The sequence below is a fragment of the Phycodurus eques genome, chromosome 1 (assembly GCF_024500275.1).
Source record: "Phycodurus eques isolate BA_2022a chromosome 1, UOR_Pequ_1.1, whole genome shotgun sequence".
NCBI lineage: Eukaryota > Metazoa > Chordata > Actinopteri > Syngnathiformes > Syngnathidae > Phycodurus > Phycodurus eques.
Genome location: NC_084525.1, coordinates 43539793 through 43556673, shown reverse-complemented (window position 1 = coordinate 43556673; position 16881 = coordinate 43539793). Strand labels below are relative to the sequence as shown.

The 16881-nt window shown below is 41.0% G+C and overlaps 1 protein-coding gene across 4 annotated transcripts in view; it reads right to left on the bottom strand.

The window, feature by feature from the left end:
• stat6 (signal transducer and activator of transcription 6, interleukin-4 induced) overlaps nucleotides 1-16881 on the bottom strand; it is a 97007-nt gene that overhangs the window by 58061 nt on the left and 22065 nt on the right. For all 4 annotated transcript variants that reach the window (XM_061693529.1, XM_061693538.1, XM_061693519.1 and 1 more), the window contains exons 5-6: nucleotides 13206-13389; nucleotides 6711-6796 (exon numbers count right to left, since the gene is read on the bottom strand). In XM_061693529.1, coding sequence (XP_061549513.1) covers nucleotides 6711-6796; nucleotides 13206-13389 — 270 coding nt within the window. The remainder of the gene's footprint in view (nucleotides 1-6710; nucleotides 6797-13205; nucleotides 13390-16881) is intronic.

Sequence of the window (16881 nt, the reverse complement as noted above, 5' to 3'; positions counted from 1 at the left end):
ATGGGTAAGAGCAAAGACCTAATGGCAAACTAATTCTTGCAAAACATGACGATGGCATTGGTTACAGGGGCATCTCAAAGCTTCTGAACGTTCCAGTGAGCATGGTTAGAGCGATAATACGTAAGTGGAAAGCCAATCATACAACCATAAATTTGCCTCGATCAGGTGCTCCTCGCAAGATTTCTGACAGAGGAGTGCAAAGAATAATCAGACGAGTTCTCCAAGCGCCAAGGAGCACCTGTGCAGAGCTTCAAAAAGACCTGGAATTAGCAGGTACTGTTGTCAAAAGGAAAACAATGAGTAATGTACTCCTCCGCCATGGCCTGTATGCATGCTCACCACGTAAGACCCCATTGCTGGAAAAAAAAGCATGTCAAAGCTTGTTTAAAGTTTGCTGAACAACATTTGGACAAGCCAGTAAAATACTGGGAGAATATAGTCTGGTCGGATGAGAGCAAAATTTAACTGTTTGGATGCCATAATGCACACCACGTTTGGAGGAGAAAAGGCACTGCACATCACCCTAAAAACACCATGATGATGAAACTGAAAACGAGGGTGGACATTTCAACAGGATAAACATCCAAACATACTGCCAAGGAACCTCTCAATTGGTTTCAGAGAAACAAAATAAAGCTGCTAGAATTGCCCAGCCAATCACCTGACTCGAATCCAATCGAAAATCTATGGAAAGAACTGAAACTCAAGGTCCATAAAAGAAGCCCACGGAACCTTCAAGATTTGAAGACTGCTTGTGTGGAGGAATGGACCAAAATCACACCAGAGCAATGCATGCGACTAATTTCTCCATGCAGGAGTCGTCTTGAAGCTGTCATTGCAAGCAAAGGCTTTTGTACAAAATAATTAAATATTGAATAAATACCAGTTGGCATGTTCAATACTTTTCCCCTGTGTTGTTTCACATTATTAAACACAACTTAACTTCTGAGCTTATTTGTTCTACGTTCTTCGTATGTATGGATTAGCTGGGTTGTTCCCAACATCTGGTGATATTTTCATGTCAATAGCACCTTTGGAAATATATTTAATGAGAAAAATGGTGACGTGTTAATTAAATACTTATTTCAGCCGCTGGACATGTGTGCAAAAGTCACATCGCAGGGTCTGCTGCGATGTTGGTAGACTGTAGTTAACAGTTAATCAACTGTAATATTAAAAGTGACCAGCAGAGGGACCTGTTTGGCCATGCCAATAAGATTAGCACCCATGTGACAGTTAATTATGACGCTTCAAACAACACATGGAGAAGCCCAGAGTGTTGTATATTTATATCCTTGTATGATAACTATGAATGAGGACATGGGAAAGAATGTACCCCTGCTGCATTTCCTATTTCGCTCTTTAGAATGAAACGAGTCGTTTCATTCTAAAGAGCGAAATAGCTATGTGAGTGTGCAAGGTGCATTCAGGAACACTGTGTAAATGGGAGTGAATGTGTTCTTTTGTAATACAATACATAATTGCAAAAATGGATAGGTAGAAAAAATATTTGTATCAAAATGCTTTCGATAAAACACTATAATCAAACTGTGATAATATGGAATTTTGTTTTGTAATATAAGAATAGATACATTATTTTGTTAATTTAGTCAGCCAGAGCTGCGAGGAATGCAAAGTTATCAATATCCTTGCACCACATTACTGTCATACTGTGTTCCATTATTTTGTTTGCACATTAAGGACAAAAGTCCTTATTTTGTTTTAATTCCTCATTTTAAAAAACACCATTCAAGCAACAAGTTTTTCCTCATGTTTTTGAGATTGTAGGGTGAAAGCTCCAGCTGGCTGCTCGTGTTGACTGAATGGGTGGCAACAATGGGAAAATGTAATGCCAGTATTGTGAGGGTAATAGCCCGTCAGCAACATATTTGAAAACAAAAAAAGAACTATGAACTAGGGTTTTTTTTTTTTTTTTTTGGACAGGTGAACTTGAGCTATGAACTTATATTCTTATGGGAAATACTTATTTTCCACCATAATTTGCTAATAAATTATTTAAAAATCAGACAATGTGATTTTCTGGATTATTTTTTTTTCTCATTTTGTCTCTCATAGATGAGGTATACCTATGATGAAAATTACAGGCCTCTCTCATCTTTTTAAGTGAGAGAACTTGCACAATTGATGGCTGACTACCTACTTTTTTACCCCACTGTATGCCACACCTTGACAGCCAGTCCGTGAGAAAAAATGCCTACTCTATACCGGTCCGTGGCGCAAAAAAGGTTGTGGAACACTGAATTAAAGCACACTGTCCTTCTGAACAATGTCTGGAATCATTAGGGAGTCTACCCTGGACTTACTTTCACCAACCATTGCAAATTCGCTCAGTTTTTTCTCCGAGTTACTCACCGGGGGTGCGGCTACGGTCTATGGCGCATGGAGGCGAAGGCAACGAAGGTGGAAGCGCGCCGGCATCCAAGTGAAGCTCGGCAAGAGAGGATACAGATTGGCATTCCCGTCGATCCACCTCACGAATCTACGCTCCCTTCCCAACAAAATGGACAAGCTTCATCTTCTGACAAAGACCACTAAAGACTTTGGATGTTCCGCTGCGCGGCACGGTGGACGACTGGTTAGAGCGTCTGCCTCACAGTTCTGACGACCGGGGTTCAATCCCCGGCCCCGCCTGTGTGTAGTTTGCATGTTCTCCCCATGCCTGCGTGTGTTTTCTCCGGGCACTCCGGTTTCCTCCCATATCCCAAAAACATGCATGGTAGGTTAATTGACAACTCTAAATTGCCCGTCGGTGTGAATGTGAGTGCGAATGGTTGTTTGTTTGTATGTGCCCTGCGATTGGCTGGCAACCAGCTCAGGGTGTACTCCGCCTCCTGCCCGAAGATAGCTGGGATAGGCTCCAGCATGCCCGCGACCCTAGTGAGGAGAAGCGGCTCAGAAAATGGATGGAAGGATGTTCCGCTGCCCCGCTGCCCTGCTGCCCTGTGCTTTACGGAGACATGGCTTTGTGAACGCGTCCCCGATGGCGCCGTAATGCTTCTGGGGTTCCAACTACACCGGGCAGATCGCGTCACGGGGTTATCGGGGAAAACAAAAGGTGGCGGGATATATCAACGAAAAATGGTGTACTGACGTCACGGAGCTCAGCACACACTGCAGCCCGGATTTGGAGTCGCTGTTTTTGAACTGTAAGCCATTGTACTCGCCTCGCGAGTTTGCGTCTTTCATTCTCTCTGGTGTTTATATTCCTCCTCAAGCTAACACAAATGTCGCACTGCTTACGCTCACTGAACAAGTAAACGAAATGGAAAAAATAAATAAATAAAAAACAGACTCACCCCTCATTATTCTTGAGGACTTTAACGAAGCTAAACTTAACCACGACCTTCCTAAATACAAGCAGCACATCGACTGTCCCACGAGGGAAAAAATAAAATTTTACTACTCTAAATAACGCATACCGTGCCATACCTCTTGCTGCTCTGGGCTCGTCTGAGCACTGCTTAATTCACTTAATACCAACATACAGGCAAGAACTTAAATGCGCGAAGCCTACGTTGAAAACAGCGAAAAAGTGGACCAATGAAGCAAAGATAGAACTTCAGAGCTGTCTAAACTGAAAAGGCTGGAGTGTCTTTGAAAATTCAGCTGACAGCCTGGATGAATATATGGACACTGTTACATCCTATATCAGTTTGTGTGAAGAGGTGTGTACCAACAAAGTCATTTCGCACATTCAATAACAACAAGCTGTGGTTCACTGCCAAACTTAAGCAACTTCGCCAGGCTAAAAAGGGATAGGGCCCTGTATAATCGCGCTAGAAACCAGCTGACTATAGAAATTAACATTGCAAAGAGAAATTATGCAGTAAAGTTAGAAAAACACTGTACCGCTAACGACTCGAAATCAGTCTGGCATGCATTGCGATCGCTAACCAATTACAAGCAACCAACCCCCCAAGCTGAGAACAATAAAGGACTAGCAAACGACTTGAACAGCTTCTACTGCACATTTGAAAAGGACACTTTCACACCCCACACCAGCCCAGTTGCACCACTGACCACCATCAGACCTCTAACTCCTCCTCCTTCATTGACCACCCACAAACAGGAGGTGAGACGCATCTTCTAACAACAAAAGATCAACAAAGCGGCTTGTGTCCCCATCGTGCCTCAAAGTCTGCGAGGACCAGCTACTTTGAAAGGTTTTATCCTTTTAACTTCATTTTATTTTCAATATTTTCAATGTTTTATTTCTATTTCCTAGTCTTAGGTTTTTACTGAAGGCTGGGTTTTTGCAAGATGTGTGTGTGTTTTTTTTATGTATGTCTGTGATTATTTGTAGCATCTTTCACTGTCCTAAGAGGGAGCCATCTGCAGTGGGAGCTGTAATTGATTGCGACCATGGTCTTGCCTCATGGAGTCTTCAGTCGCCATTTGTGGCTTTCCCTACACCACTACAATGCCGTGAAAAAGTATTCCCCCCCCTTCTCAAATTCTTATATTTTTTAATAGTTTTAATAATTTAATAGTTTCCCCACCTGGCCTTATCTGAAAAAATAATTACCTCCCCTTGTTAAATCATGAATTAATTGTGGCTAATCACAATTTTGGGTTAGTTTTCACTGATCACACCTAAGCCTGATTACCTCCAGACTTGTTCAATCAAGAAATCACTTAAAAGAATCCGCCGGATCTAAAAAAGCTGCAACAAAATGACACGATCCAAAGAAATTCCAGAACAGCCAAAAAATAAGGTAATTGCCATATATCCGTCTGGAAAAGGTCACAAAAGCCATTCCTAAAGCTTTAGGATTCCAGCAAAACAAGAATTCTCCTCTTTAACAGAAAATCCTGGAGGAGAATGTTAAGCCTTCAATTTGTGACCTCCAGCTGAAACGCACTTTGGTGCTGTAGCAGGATAACGATACAAAACACACTCGCAAGTCAACTTCTGAATGGCTTTAAAAAATAAAAATGCAGGTATTGGAGTGGCCTAGTCAAAGTCCAGACTTCAATCCGATTGAAATGCAGTGGCATGACCTGAAAAAGGCAGTTCATGCTTGAAAAACCTAAATTTTTGCTGAATTCAAACAATTCTGCAAGGAAGGAAGAGTGGGCCAAAATATTCCCTTCGAGTTGTGAAAACCTCATTGCCAGTTATAGAAAACGCTTTATTTCAGTTGTTCCTGCTGAGGATATCCCAAGCAGTTATTAGGTTTAGGGGACCAGTACTTTTTCCACACAGGGCCAGGTAATTTTGAAGTTTTTTGCTAAAAAATAAAAATATAAGAATTAGAGGAGGCGGCCTATACTATACTGTATACCAAGGCTCCATGTGCAGACAGCAGCTTGGGATGGCGTTTCCCACTAACTGGCAATGAGTCTTTCACATCTCTGTATTTTGGCTCACTCGTTCTGGAGGAATTGTGTAAATTCAGTAAAAATCGAGGGTTTTCGAGCATAAATGGAATTCTGAAGGTCACACCACTGTATTTCAACCAGATTCAAGTCTGAATTTTGACTAGGCTACTCCAAAACCTTCATTTTGTTTTTTTAACCCATTCAGAAGTTGACTTGCTAGTGTTTTTGTATCGTTATCCTGCTGCAGAGCTCAAGCGTGCTTTAGCCTGAGGTCACAAACTGATGGCTGAACATTCTCTTTCAGGATTTTCTGTTAAAGAGCAGAATTCATGGTTCCATCAATCACAGCAAGATGTCCAGGAGCGAAGTAGCCCAAAACAGTCACACAATCACCAAGACGTTTGATTGTTGGTATGATGTTTGTTTTCTGAAATGCTGTGCTCCATTTACGCCACCTTAACTGAGGCAAGGGAGGCCTGCAGTTCCTGTTGTTGTCCTGAGTTCCTTTGTGGCCTCTGGATGAATCATTGCTGTTCTCTTCGGGTCATTTTTGTAGGCCGGCCACTCCTGGGAAGGTTCACCACTGTTTCATGTTTTCTCCATGTGAGGATAATGGCTCTCCCTATGGTTCGCTGGAATCCTAAAGCTTTAGAATGGGCTTTTGTAACCCTTTCCAGACTGATAGATGTCAATTACTTTATTTCTTGACTGTTCTGGAATTTCTCTGGATCGTATCATTTTGAAACTTAATTTTGTCGGAACAGGTTCTGTTCAAGTGATTTCTTGATTGAACAGGCCTGGAGGTAATCAGGCTTGGGAGTGATCAGTGAAAATTAACCCAAAAATGTGATTAGCCACAATTAATCATGATTAAACAAGGTGGGTAATTACTTTTTCACACAGGGCCAGGTAACTTTGAATAGTTTTTTTTTCTTAGTAAACGGAATCACCATTTAAAACTAGCATTTTAAGTTCACTTGAGTTATATTTGTCTATTTACATTTGTTTGATGATCTTAAACATTAAAGTGGGGAAGCCATGCAAAAATATAAGAATTTTGAGAAGGGGGCCAACACTTTTTCACAGCATTGTACATACATACATGCATATAAACATAGTGTTGGGGAGTAAGTAATTACATGTAACAAGATTATGTAATTTAATTCCAAAATGTACGTAATTGTAATCCATTACATTACTGAGAGAACGTAAATAAATTAGTTGCTTTTGGATATTTGCAATATGAATGATGATACCGTTTCATCTCTAACTTTAACTTTGTTTACAGTTGTGCCCTTGTGTACTACCGCCCGCCCCTCAAGTGATCATCTGGGGTCATGAAGCAGAAAAAAAAAAACGCTGCTCACAGTTGCCATTGTGTTGAAATTATACTCCAGCTGCTGGATGTGGTTTTGCAGTCTGGTGACTTCCGACACCGTGGTATCCATGGTTCCTGTGCCACCACCAAATAACACAACATGTTGAATCCATCTTTCAGTACAATGAAGCATCAACACACATACCTAATTATGCGCCCTATCCCTAAAGCAAAGTTATTGTCAAACGCACTAAATACGGACCGCCTGATACAGGGTATGTCATTTGAAGGTGAAAGATATTGAATTAGTACCATTTTACAATAAGGGTAGCCTTACAAACAGAGGTGGGTAGTAACACGCTACATTTACTCAAATAACATTTTGAATAAATTGTACATGTCAGGGCGGCACGGTGGAAGACTGCCTCACAGAACCAGGGTTCAAATCCGGCCTCGCCTGCGTGGGTTTTGTCCAGGTACTCTGGTTTCCTCCCACATCCCAAAAGGATGCATGGTAAGTTAATTGAATACTCTAAATTGTCTCTAGGTGTGAATGTGAGTCCGAATTGTTGTTTGTTTATATGTGCCCTGAGATTGGCTGTACCCCGCCTCTCGTCCGAAGCTCCAGCACACCCGCGACCCTAGTGAGGATAAGCGGAATGTAAAATTATGAATGAATGTACTTAGAGTATTTTGAATGCACTTTTTACTTTTACTTGAGTATTTATGTTAAGAAGAGTCAATACTTTTACTCGGTTACAATGATCTCCTTCGGCTTCCGCATAGCGCGCCGTTGTGCCAATCCAACGTGATCACGAGTGTCATTTGACTCCAATTCACCACGGCACAAGGCAGTCACATAACTGTGCACAAAGCCTTCGCCGGCCAATCAAAGTGATTCATTTTGAAAACAAAACAAAAAAAACAGCAGCACGACTGTTTACAGACTCCGAAAAACAACAGCTTTATGATGCTGTGTAGTTTTGCGTCTGCCCAAACACTGATAGTTCAGCCCGATTTTAACTTGAGAAAACACCTCGCGGTAAATTACATATGTTTCTATTGGTGTTTTGGCAGTGCATCTGGCAATATTAGCCCTATTTTATGGTCATAAATTACTGTAAAACATGCTTCAATGCTGTAATATCTCTTTCTCTCGCTTTCTCGTGCGTGCTCAGACTCACCCGCTCTCTAGTTCTGTCATGTGCGCTCAGACACACACACACACACACACACACACACACACATTTTTAAAATCAGAAGATACTCTCCAGTTACTCTTAAGTAGTTTTTTTCACAGTGTACTTTCTTACTTGAAAGTAAATATTTGGAGGACTACTTTTTACTTTTACTTGAGACATATTCCTCTAAAGCAGTGCTTCTCAAATAGTGGGGCGCGACCCTCTAGGGCACAGGTGTCAATCTGGTGGCCCGGAGGCCAGATCCGGCCCGCCACATCATTTTATGTGGCCCGCCAAAGCAAATCAAAATCGCTAATTGTGTTCTGGTGTAATAACATTGAGATATTTGCAAACTTTTATTTGTTACCAATACCCCTTTGTAATAGTTGAAAAACATGTTTTTATAGGCTTCTGATTTCAAAACTGGTTATTCATCAATGTGTTGTGTATACTGTAATTACAGTATATGAGGTAATCTTTCATTAATATGGGTCCACAGTCGAACGGCCCTCCGAGGGAAGTCATAACTGCGATGTGGCCCGTGACAAAAATGAGTTTGACACCCCTGTCCTAGGGGGTCGCGTTGCGATGCCAGGAGGGGCGTGTGAGACCCTGAAGAACATGATTTGCCGTACTAGAATAAAGTGTAATTAGAATAAAGTAAAGAATAAAATAAAGTGTAATTAGAATAAAGTGTAATTGCACATCCACTGCAGTAGATGGCAGTGTATATATATATATATATATACACATATATATATATATATATATATATATATATATATATATATATATATATATATATATATATATATATATATATATATATATATACATATATATATATATATATATATACATATATATATATATATATATACATATATATATATATATATATATATATACATATATATATATATATATATATATACATATATATATATATATATACATATATATATATATATATACATACACTGCCATCTACTGCAGTGGATGTGCAATTACACTTTATTCTAGTACGGCAAATCATGTTCTTCAGGGTCTCACACGCCACACATATATATATATATATATATATATATATATATATATATATATATATATATATATATATCTATATATATATCTTTCTTTTGTACTTTCTTCAATGTTTATAAGTTATAAGTAAATTAGATTATCCTTTATATATATATATATATTTATATACAATGTTATATAGAGGTGTACTCGCGGGGGCTGCAGGTGGGGGTCCCAAATTTTTTTCTTCTTCCTGGGGGGGGGGGGGTCGTAACAGAAAACAATTGAGAAGCACTGCTCTAAAGTAACAGGACTCTTACTTGAGTATAATATTTGGCTACTCTACCCACCTCTGCTTATGAAGGGTTTGTACAATGTTATTGACTACTTTGTTCATGCCTCATATAGACATAATAAATCAAATCAATTCCCTAATGATGTTAATGTCACAGTTGACATGAGACCTCAGGAAGTGGCATCCTAATCATCTTAACTGGACTGACGACACCATTTAGAGACGAGTAATAATGAGTGACTGTAATGCCAACAGAGCCAAAGGGGAGGGTGGTCTAGGACAAGACTATTACAGTGCATTCTGGGAATTGCAGCGTCAACTTTGGCTGGGCAATCTGGCAAAATGTTTTTAGATCGTATCGATCTCGATTATTATTACGATTTTTTTAGATTGTTTTTAAACCCGTTTAAACAGCCAGTTGTAAAGCATCTGTACTGCAAACTAAAGAAGCTAACGAGTAGTTAAACATTTTATTAACACACTTTCTATAACAACACTCCTCATGGTCAATATTTAAAACAGTAACCCCAACATTATAGTTGCATACTAAGCAAAGAAGATAAAATATAGAAAAATATAAGAACAATTTTCACTGAACAGTGCAATAAAATACAATAACAGTACAGGGCGGCACGGTGGACGACTGGTTAGAGCGTCAGCCTCACAGTCCTGAGGACCCGGGTTCAATCCCCGGCCCCGCCTGTGTGGAGTTTGCATGTTCTCCCCGTGCCTGCGTGGGTTTTCTCCGGGCACTCCGGTTTCCTCCCACATCCCAAAAACATGCATTAATTGGAGACTCTAAATTGCCTGTAGGTGTGAATGTGAGTGCGCATGGTTGTTTGTTTGCATGTGCCCTGCAATTGGCTGGCAACCAGTTCAGGGTATACCCCACCTCCTGCCCGATGACAGCTTTTTGGCTCAGGGGCCACATAGACGTAAAAAGAATTGTCATGCGGGCCAGCATTAATTTTACATGCTACCGACGAGGGAAATGCTTTTTTGTATTTATTTTTATTTTACTTTGTTTTACTATGCTGTCTGCTGCTAGGTAGATCTGATAACTGCCTGACCTGGATAAATGAAGGTTAAAATAAAAATTAATGAAATGCAAAATAAAGTATTTTTATTAAATTTGACTAAAACTTTATTCATCAGAATCAACATGTTTGCATTAATGTGAAGGGTGATACTGAGATCTCGACTGCAGCAAATGGGGCAGGTCTGGCTCAAAAGCGGTGGTTTTAACGCGCAAGATGTCACGCAGGTGGGAGTCACTTCGTCTTGTCCTCACGCGGTTCTTAATCATGTTCATGACTGAGAATGTCTTCTCACACAAGTATGTCCAGCCAAACAAGCTCAAAATTTTCTTAGCAAATGTACGAATCTCTTGGAACCTGTCTTTATCCAGCTGCTGGTAAAAGTTGACAAGAGGGAGTTGTTGGTACCGGCTGCGACACTCCGTGTCACACTGCAGCACAATGAGCTCAAACTACAGGTGGGCCGGAACGTCACTGAGATCCACGGAAATGGGAGAAGAAAAAAGCGTGATCTCCTTTTCAATAGTTGCAAAATCCCTGAAACGCTGTTGAAACTCCTCAGTCAGAGATTAGATGTTTGCGGCATACCTCCTCATTTGCGCACTGATATTGTGCGCTGGAAAACAGGTCATTATTTCTTGCAGGGATTGGAGATGTGTAGTATTGGGCTGCGTTTGTGACAGGTGGGTTTTGAAAAGTAGCAGCTTGGTCCGAAAGGCTTTAATATGTGAATACAGTTAGCTTATCAATGCATTTTGCTCCTGAAGGCTCGTGTTCAGGGTGTTAAGATGTCCGGTTATGTCAAATAAAAATCCATAATCAGACAGCCAAACAGGATCGGTTAGTTCTGGCATCGGTTGTTTTTTTTTTTCTTGTTTTTTGCCAAGAATTGTCCAATTTCCTCTTTGAGTGAGTAGAAACGCTGCAGTGCAGACCCCGACTGAGCCATCTTACACCAGTGTGATACACAACATCTCCGTATTCAGCGTGGATATCCAGTAGAAATTGTTGAAACTGGCGGTGGCACGGGGCTTTGGCGCGAATATAATTAATAGCCTTTATCACCGGTTTCATAACGTGATCATATTTCAGATGTTTGGCACATAGAACTTGTTGGTGAATAATACAATGGAGTTTTATAGCTTTACCTCCTTTTTCGCTTACTTTGTTATACACTAGTGTTGATAATCCACTGTGCTCGCCAACCATGGGCAGGTGCGCCATCCGTAATAATCCCCATGATTTTATTCCACTGTAATTTTACGTCATCTATGGCGGAACAAACAGAAGCAAATAAATCTTTCCCTCTTGTTTGGTCCTTAAGGCTCTGGAGGTCAAGTAGCTCTTCACGTACGTTCATTTCACTGTCCTCTCCTCTAAAAAAAATCAGTAACTGAGCGCTGTCGGATGCATCCGTGCTTTCGTCACAGACTAACGAAAAAAATTCAAACTCCACTACTTTTGCGTCCAACTGTCTCTTAATATCAGAAGAAACTTCTTCGATCCTTCGTGACACAGAGCTACGAGCCAGGAAAACATTGGCGAACTGTTGCTTTTTCTCAGGACAAATGTTCTCCACCATTTTCATCACACAGTCTTTAATAAATTCACCCTCAGTAAAAGGTTTGCAGTGCTTGGCAATCAGCGTTGCCACCTCATAGCTTGCCTTAGTTGCATTTTCATTCGACTCACTGGCTCTTGTGAAAAAGTGTTGCTGTGCCGTTAAACCAGCTTCCAGTTGCTTCAATTTTTCACTGCGTTCGTTCCCAGTTACCTTGTCGTAATTAGCATGTTCCGTCTGGTAGTGCCTCTTTATATTGAACTCCTTGAACACAGCCACAGTCTCTTGGCAAATTAGGCAGACGCAGTTGTTTCTAAACTCAGTGAAAAAATATTCAGACTTCCATTTGTCCTGGAAACGTCGGCCCTCGCTATCAACTTTCCTTTTCTTACTTCCAGTTGCCATTTTAGGAATGGGCAAAAAACAGAACGGCCCCCGCGAGAGTTCAGCCACAAGTTTACTGCCATCCTGTGGTGAAATATAAAATTGCACGTGTATTTTGTACTGCCGGCCACATATTATTGGTTTTATGACAGAGGCTTCGGGCCAGTGGAAATATGAACACGGGCCGGATTTGGCCCGGGGGCCGGACTTTGGGCATGTCTGGTCAACATCATTCTCCAGTTGTGATGCTACATACCCTGTTAACATTGCTACATTCAAATGTTCACGATCTTTAATAACAATACAGATTAACTACTTTTTGCAATTTTACAAACCGTTTAAATAATGATGAGGACACGATTGATTGCTGCTTTGGTCTGGTAGCCTCACCGCTAGCAGTGGCTAATTGCTAAGCTACATGTGCTGGCAGCATGTGAGTGACAAGCTGTGCTGACTCCGCTCACATTTTTATGCTTTCCACACAATCACTTGGGTGGTACTTCTTCAAATGAATAAACATAGTGTCTGTTTTTGAAGGCACCGACATACCTTGCGCATCAGCTAGTTAATAGCATTGCACCACCTCGCTTGGGAGACACCGCCAAACAACTGACTTTGGGAGCTCGCTGAGCCAAGAGGCCAACTCCGTCGCCAGACCGAAGACGGATGATGTGGCGAGATACGTGGGAGGACAGTTGAGTCGGACGCGGCATCTCGATATCGCTGTGGGACGTGCGATCCGAGGAGGCATGGTTTCTGTTTACTCCCACAACTTGCAAATGGAAGTGGAGCCGGAAACGGAGGACTCTGATTGGCTGTTGTCATGTACGCGCCATGTTTGATCGAGGAAATACGCACACAGCTGATCACCATGATTGACGGGAAATTAATCGCTATCACTAAGAGTGATCATATTGCCCAGCCCTAGTCAAGTGTCATAAAAAAATGCTGTCCAAATAAAAGTACAATTACTCCGTAAACTTATTGTTGGAAGGCAATGTTAGAAATCGATGATAAAATACATATACAAACTTATCCACAACTGTGCATTTTTTTGTATTACCTTGCAAAGACTCATAGTTCTGCCTTTCCCAGTTGAGCTCTTCCTGCACCTGGTGTATGTTTTGTCGTAAGTCCTGTACCTCCAGTACTTTGAGAACCAGGTGGTCCACCTCCTGCATGCTGGGAAATGCAGATTCTCTGGTGATATACTGTTGATGCTGTTGTGGGTTGTTTACTTGCGGCATCTGCACACATAACACACCACTTAAAACACGTACTGTCACACCGCTGAGTTCAGGACGTTACATCTAAAAGGGACATAATAAAAATAACCAGTATAAAATGTTTTATCAGATAATATGAAATGCGAAGACCTTTTGTCATACAATGGTAGCTTGAAGTCTGTAAAAAACATGCCCCAAAGTTCAAACTAGTTGTGTTGTTGTAACCACCGTTCATTACGTCATCATATCACGCAAACCGTCAATGCACCTCACTAGACCTTAATTCAGCAACTATACGAGGATAAATGCCAAATGTGTGTTTTATCTTTTTCTTTGGCTTTTTGTCAAGCTAATTCTGAAAGGCGGAAGGCAGTAAGAGAAGAAAAATACCCACAGGATGTTAGCGCGATCACACTCTAAGCCAAAGGCTCTTAACCTAGGTTTGTTCAACCCTCAGGGGCTCGATGAGGCAGTCGCAGGGGTTAGACGGTGGACAAGACACAAACACTGTGCGTGCGAGCGTGTCTGTAAAAGCCTTTTTTTTCCCTTTTTTTTTTGGTCGTGTTTGGCTGTTAGGTCAAGCAGAATGGAGGATCTGTATCCCTTTTATGCTGGAACAGTTTTACTGTGTCACAGTGGAGGTTTTAAGCTGTTGCTGTGGTTTCTTAGTAGTATAATGGATATTTTTTGAGAATCAGAGTCGATCAGTCAAACAGAATTTACCGTTGCGGCAAGTTCTCCTACTTATAATGTAATTTTCATCATAGGAATCCCTCACCTATGAGAGACAAAATTAGAAAAATAAATCCAGAAATTCACATTGTCTGATTTTTAAAGAATTTATTAACAAATTATAGTGGAAAATAAGTATTTGGTCACCGACAAACAAGCAAGATTTCTGGCTCTCACAGACCTGTAACTTCTTTAAGAGGCTCCTCTGTCCTCCACTTTTTATCTGTATTAATGGCACCTGTTTGAACTCTTTATCAGTATAAAAGACACCTGTCCACAACCACAGTCACACTCCAAAATGGCCAAGACCAAAGATCTGTCAAAGGACACCAGAAACACAATTGTAGACCTGCACCAGGATGGGAAGACTAAAATCTGCAATATGTAAGCAGCTTGGTGTGAAGAAATCAACTGTGGGAGCAATTACAACCCCAATTCGATTTAAAGTTGGGACGCTGTGTTAAACATAAATAAAAACAGAATACAATGATTTGCAAATCATGTTCAACCTATATTTAATTAAATACACTACAACAACAATATATTTAATGTTCAAACTAATAAACTTAATTGTTTTTAGCAAATAATCATTAACTTAGAATTTTATGGCTACAACATGTTCCAAAAAAGCTGGACCAGGTGGCAAAAAAGACAGAAAGTTGAGGAAATCTCATCAAACACCTGTTTGGAACATCCCACAGATGAACGGGCTCATTGGGAACAGGTGGGTGCCATGATTGGGTATAAAAGGAGCTTCCCTGTATTGCTCGATCATTCACAAGCAAAGATGGGGCGAGGTTCACCTCTTTGTGAACAAGTGCGTGAGAAAATAGTCTAACATTTTAAGGTCAATGTTCCTCAACGTACAATTACAAGGAATTTAGGGATTTCATCATCTACGCTACATAATATCATCAAAAGGTTCAGAGAATCTGGAGAAATCACTGCATGTAAGGCCGAAAACCAATATTGAATGGCCGTGACCTTCGATCCCTCAGGCGGCACTGCATCAAAAACCGACATCAATGTGTAATGGATATCACCACATGGGATCATGAACACTTCAGAAAACCAATGTTAGTAAATACAGTTCGGTGCTACATCCGTAAGTGCAACTTGAAACTCTACTATGCAGAGCAAAAACCATTCATCAACAACACCCAGAAACGCCACCGGCTTCTCTGGGCCAGAGCTCATCTAAGATGGACTGATGCAAAGTGGAAAAGTGTTCTGTGGTCCGACGAGTCCACATTTAAAATTGTTTTGGGAAATTGTGGACGTCGTGTCCTCCGGACCAAAGAGGAAAAGAACCATCCGGACTATTATGGAGGCAAAGTTCAAAAGCCAGCATCTGTGATAGTATGTGGCTGTGTTAGTGGCAATGGCATGGGTAACTTACACATCTGTGAAGGCACCATTAATGCTTTGGGTTTTGGAGAAACGTATGCTACCATGCAAGCAACGTGTTTTTCATGGACGCGCCTGTTTATTTCAGCAAGACAATGCCAAACCACATTCTGCACATGTTACAACAGTGTAGCTTCGTAGTAAAAGAGTGCGGGTACTAGACTGGCCTGCCTGCAGTCCAGACCTGTCTCCCATTGAAAATGTGTGGCGCATTATGAAGCATAAAATACGATAACGGAAACCACGGACTGTTGAACAGCCGAAGCTGTAAATAAAGAGAGAATGGGAAAGAATCCAGATTCAAAACTTCAATCATTAGTGTCTTCAGTTCCCAAACGTTTATTGAATGTTGTTAAAAGAAAAGGTGATGTAACACAGTGGTAAACATGACCATGTCCCAGCTTTTTTGGAACGTGTTGCACCCATAAAATTCTAAGTTAATGATTATTTGCTCAAAACAATAAAGTTTATCAGTTTGAACATTAAATATCTTGTCTTTGAAGTGTATTCAATTAAATATAGGTTGAACATGATTTGCAAATCATTGTATTCTGTTTTTATTTATGTTTAACACAACGTCCCAACTTCATTGGAATTGGGGTTGTATTAGAAAATGGAAGACATACAAGACCACTGATAAGCTCCCTTGACCTGGGGCTCCACGCAAGATCAAAATGATCACAAGAACAATGAGCAAAAATCCCAGAACCACATGCGGGGACCTAGTGAATGACCTGCAGCGAGCTGGAACCAAAGTAACAAAGGCTACCATCAGTAACACACTACGCCGCCAGGGACTCAAATCCTGCCGTGCCAGACGTGTCCCCCTGCTTAAGCCAGTACATGTCCAGGCCCGTCTGAAGTTTGCTAGAGAGCATTTGGATGATCCAGAAGAGGATTGGGAGAATGTCATATGGTCAGATGAAATCAAAATAGAACTTTTTGGGAAAAACTCAACTTGTCGTGTTTGGAGGAGAAAGAATGCTGAGTTGCATCCAAAGAACACCATACCTACTGTGAAGCATGGGGTTGGAAACATCATGCTTTGGGGCTGTTTTTCTGCAAACGGACCAGGACGACTGATCAGTGTAAAGGAAAGAAAGAATGGGGCCATGTATCGTGAGATTTTGAGTGAAAACCTCCTTCCATCAGCAAGGGCTTTGATGATGAAACGTGGCTGGGTCTTTCAGCATGACAATGATCCCAAACACAATGCCTGGGCAACGAAGGAGTGGCTTCGAAAGAAGCATTTCAAGGTCCTGGGGTGATCTCAACCCCATGAAAAATCTTTGGAGGGAGTTGAAAGTCTGTGTTGCCCAGCGACAGCCCCAAAACATCACTGCTCTGTAGAGGATATCTGCATGGAGGAATGGA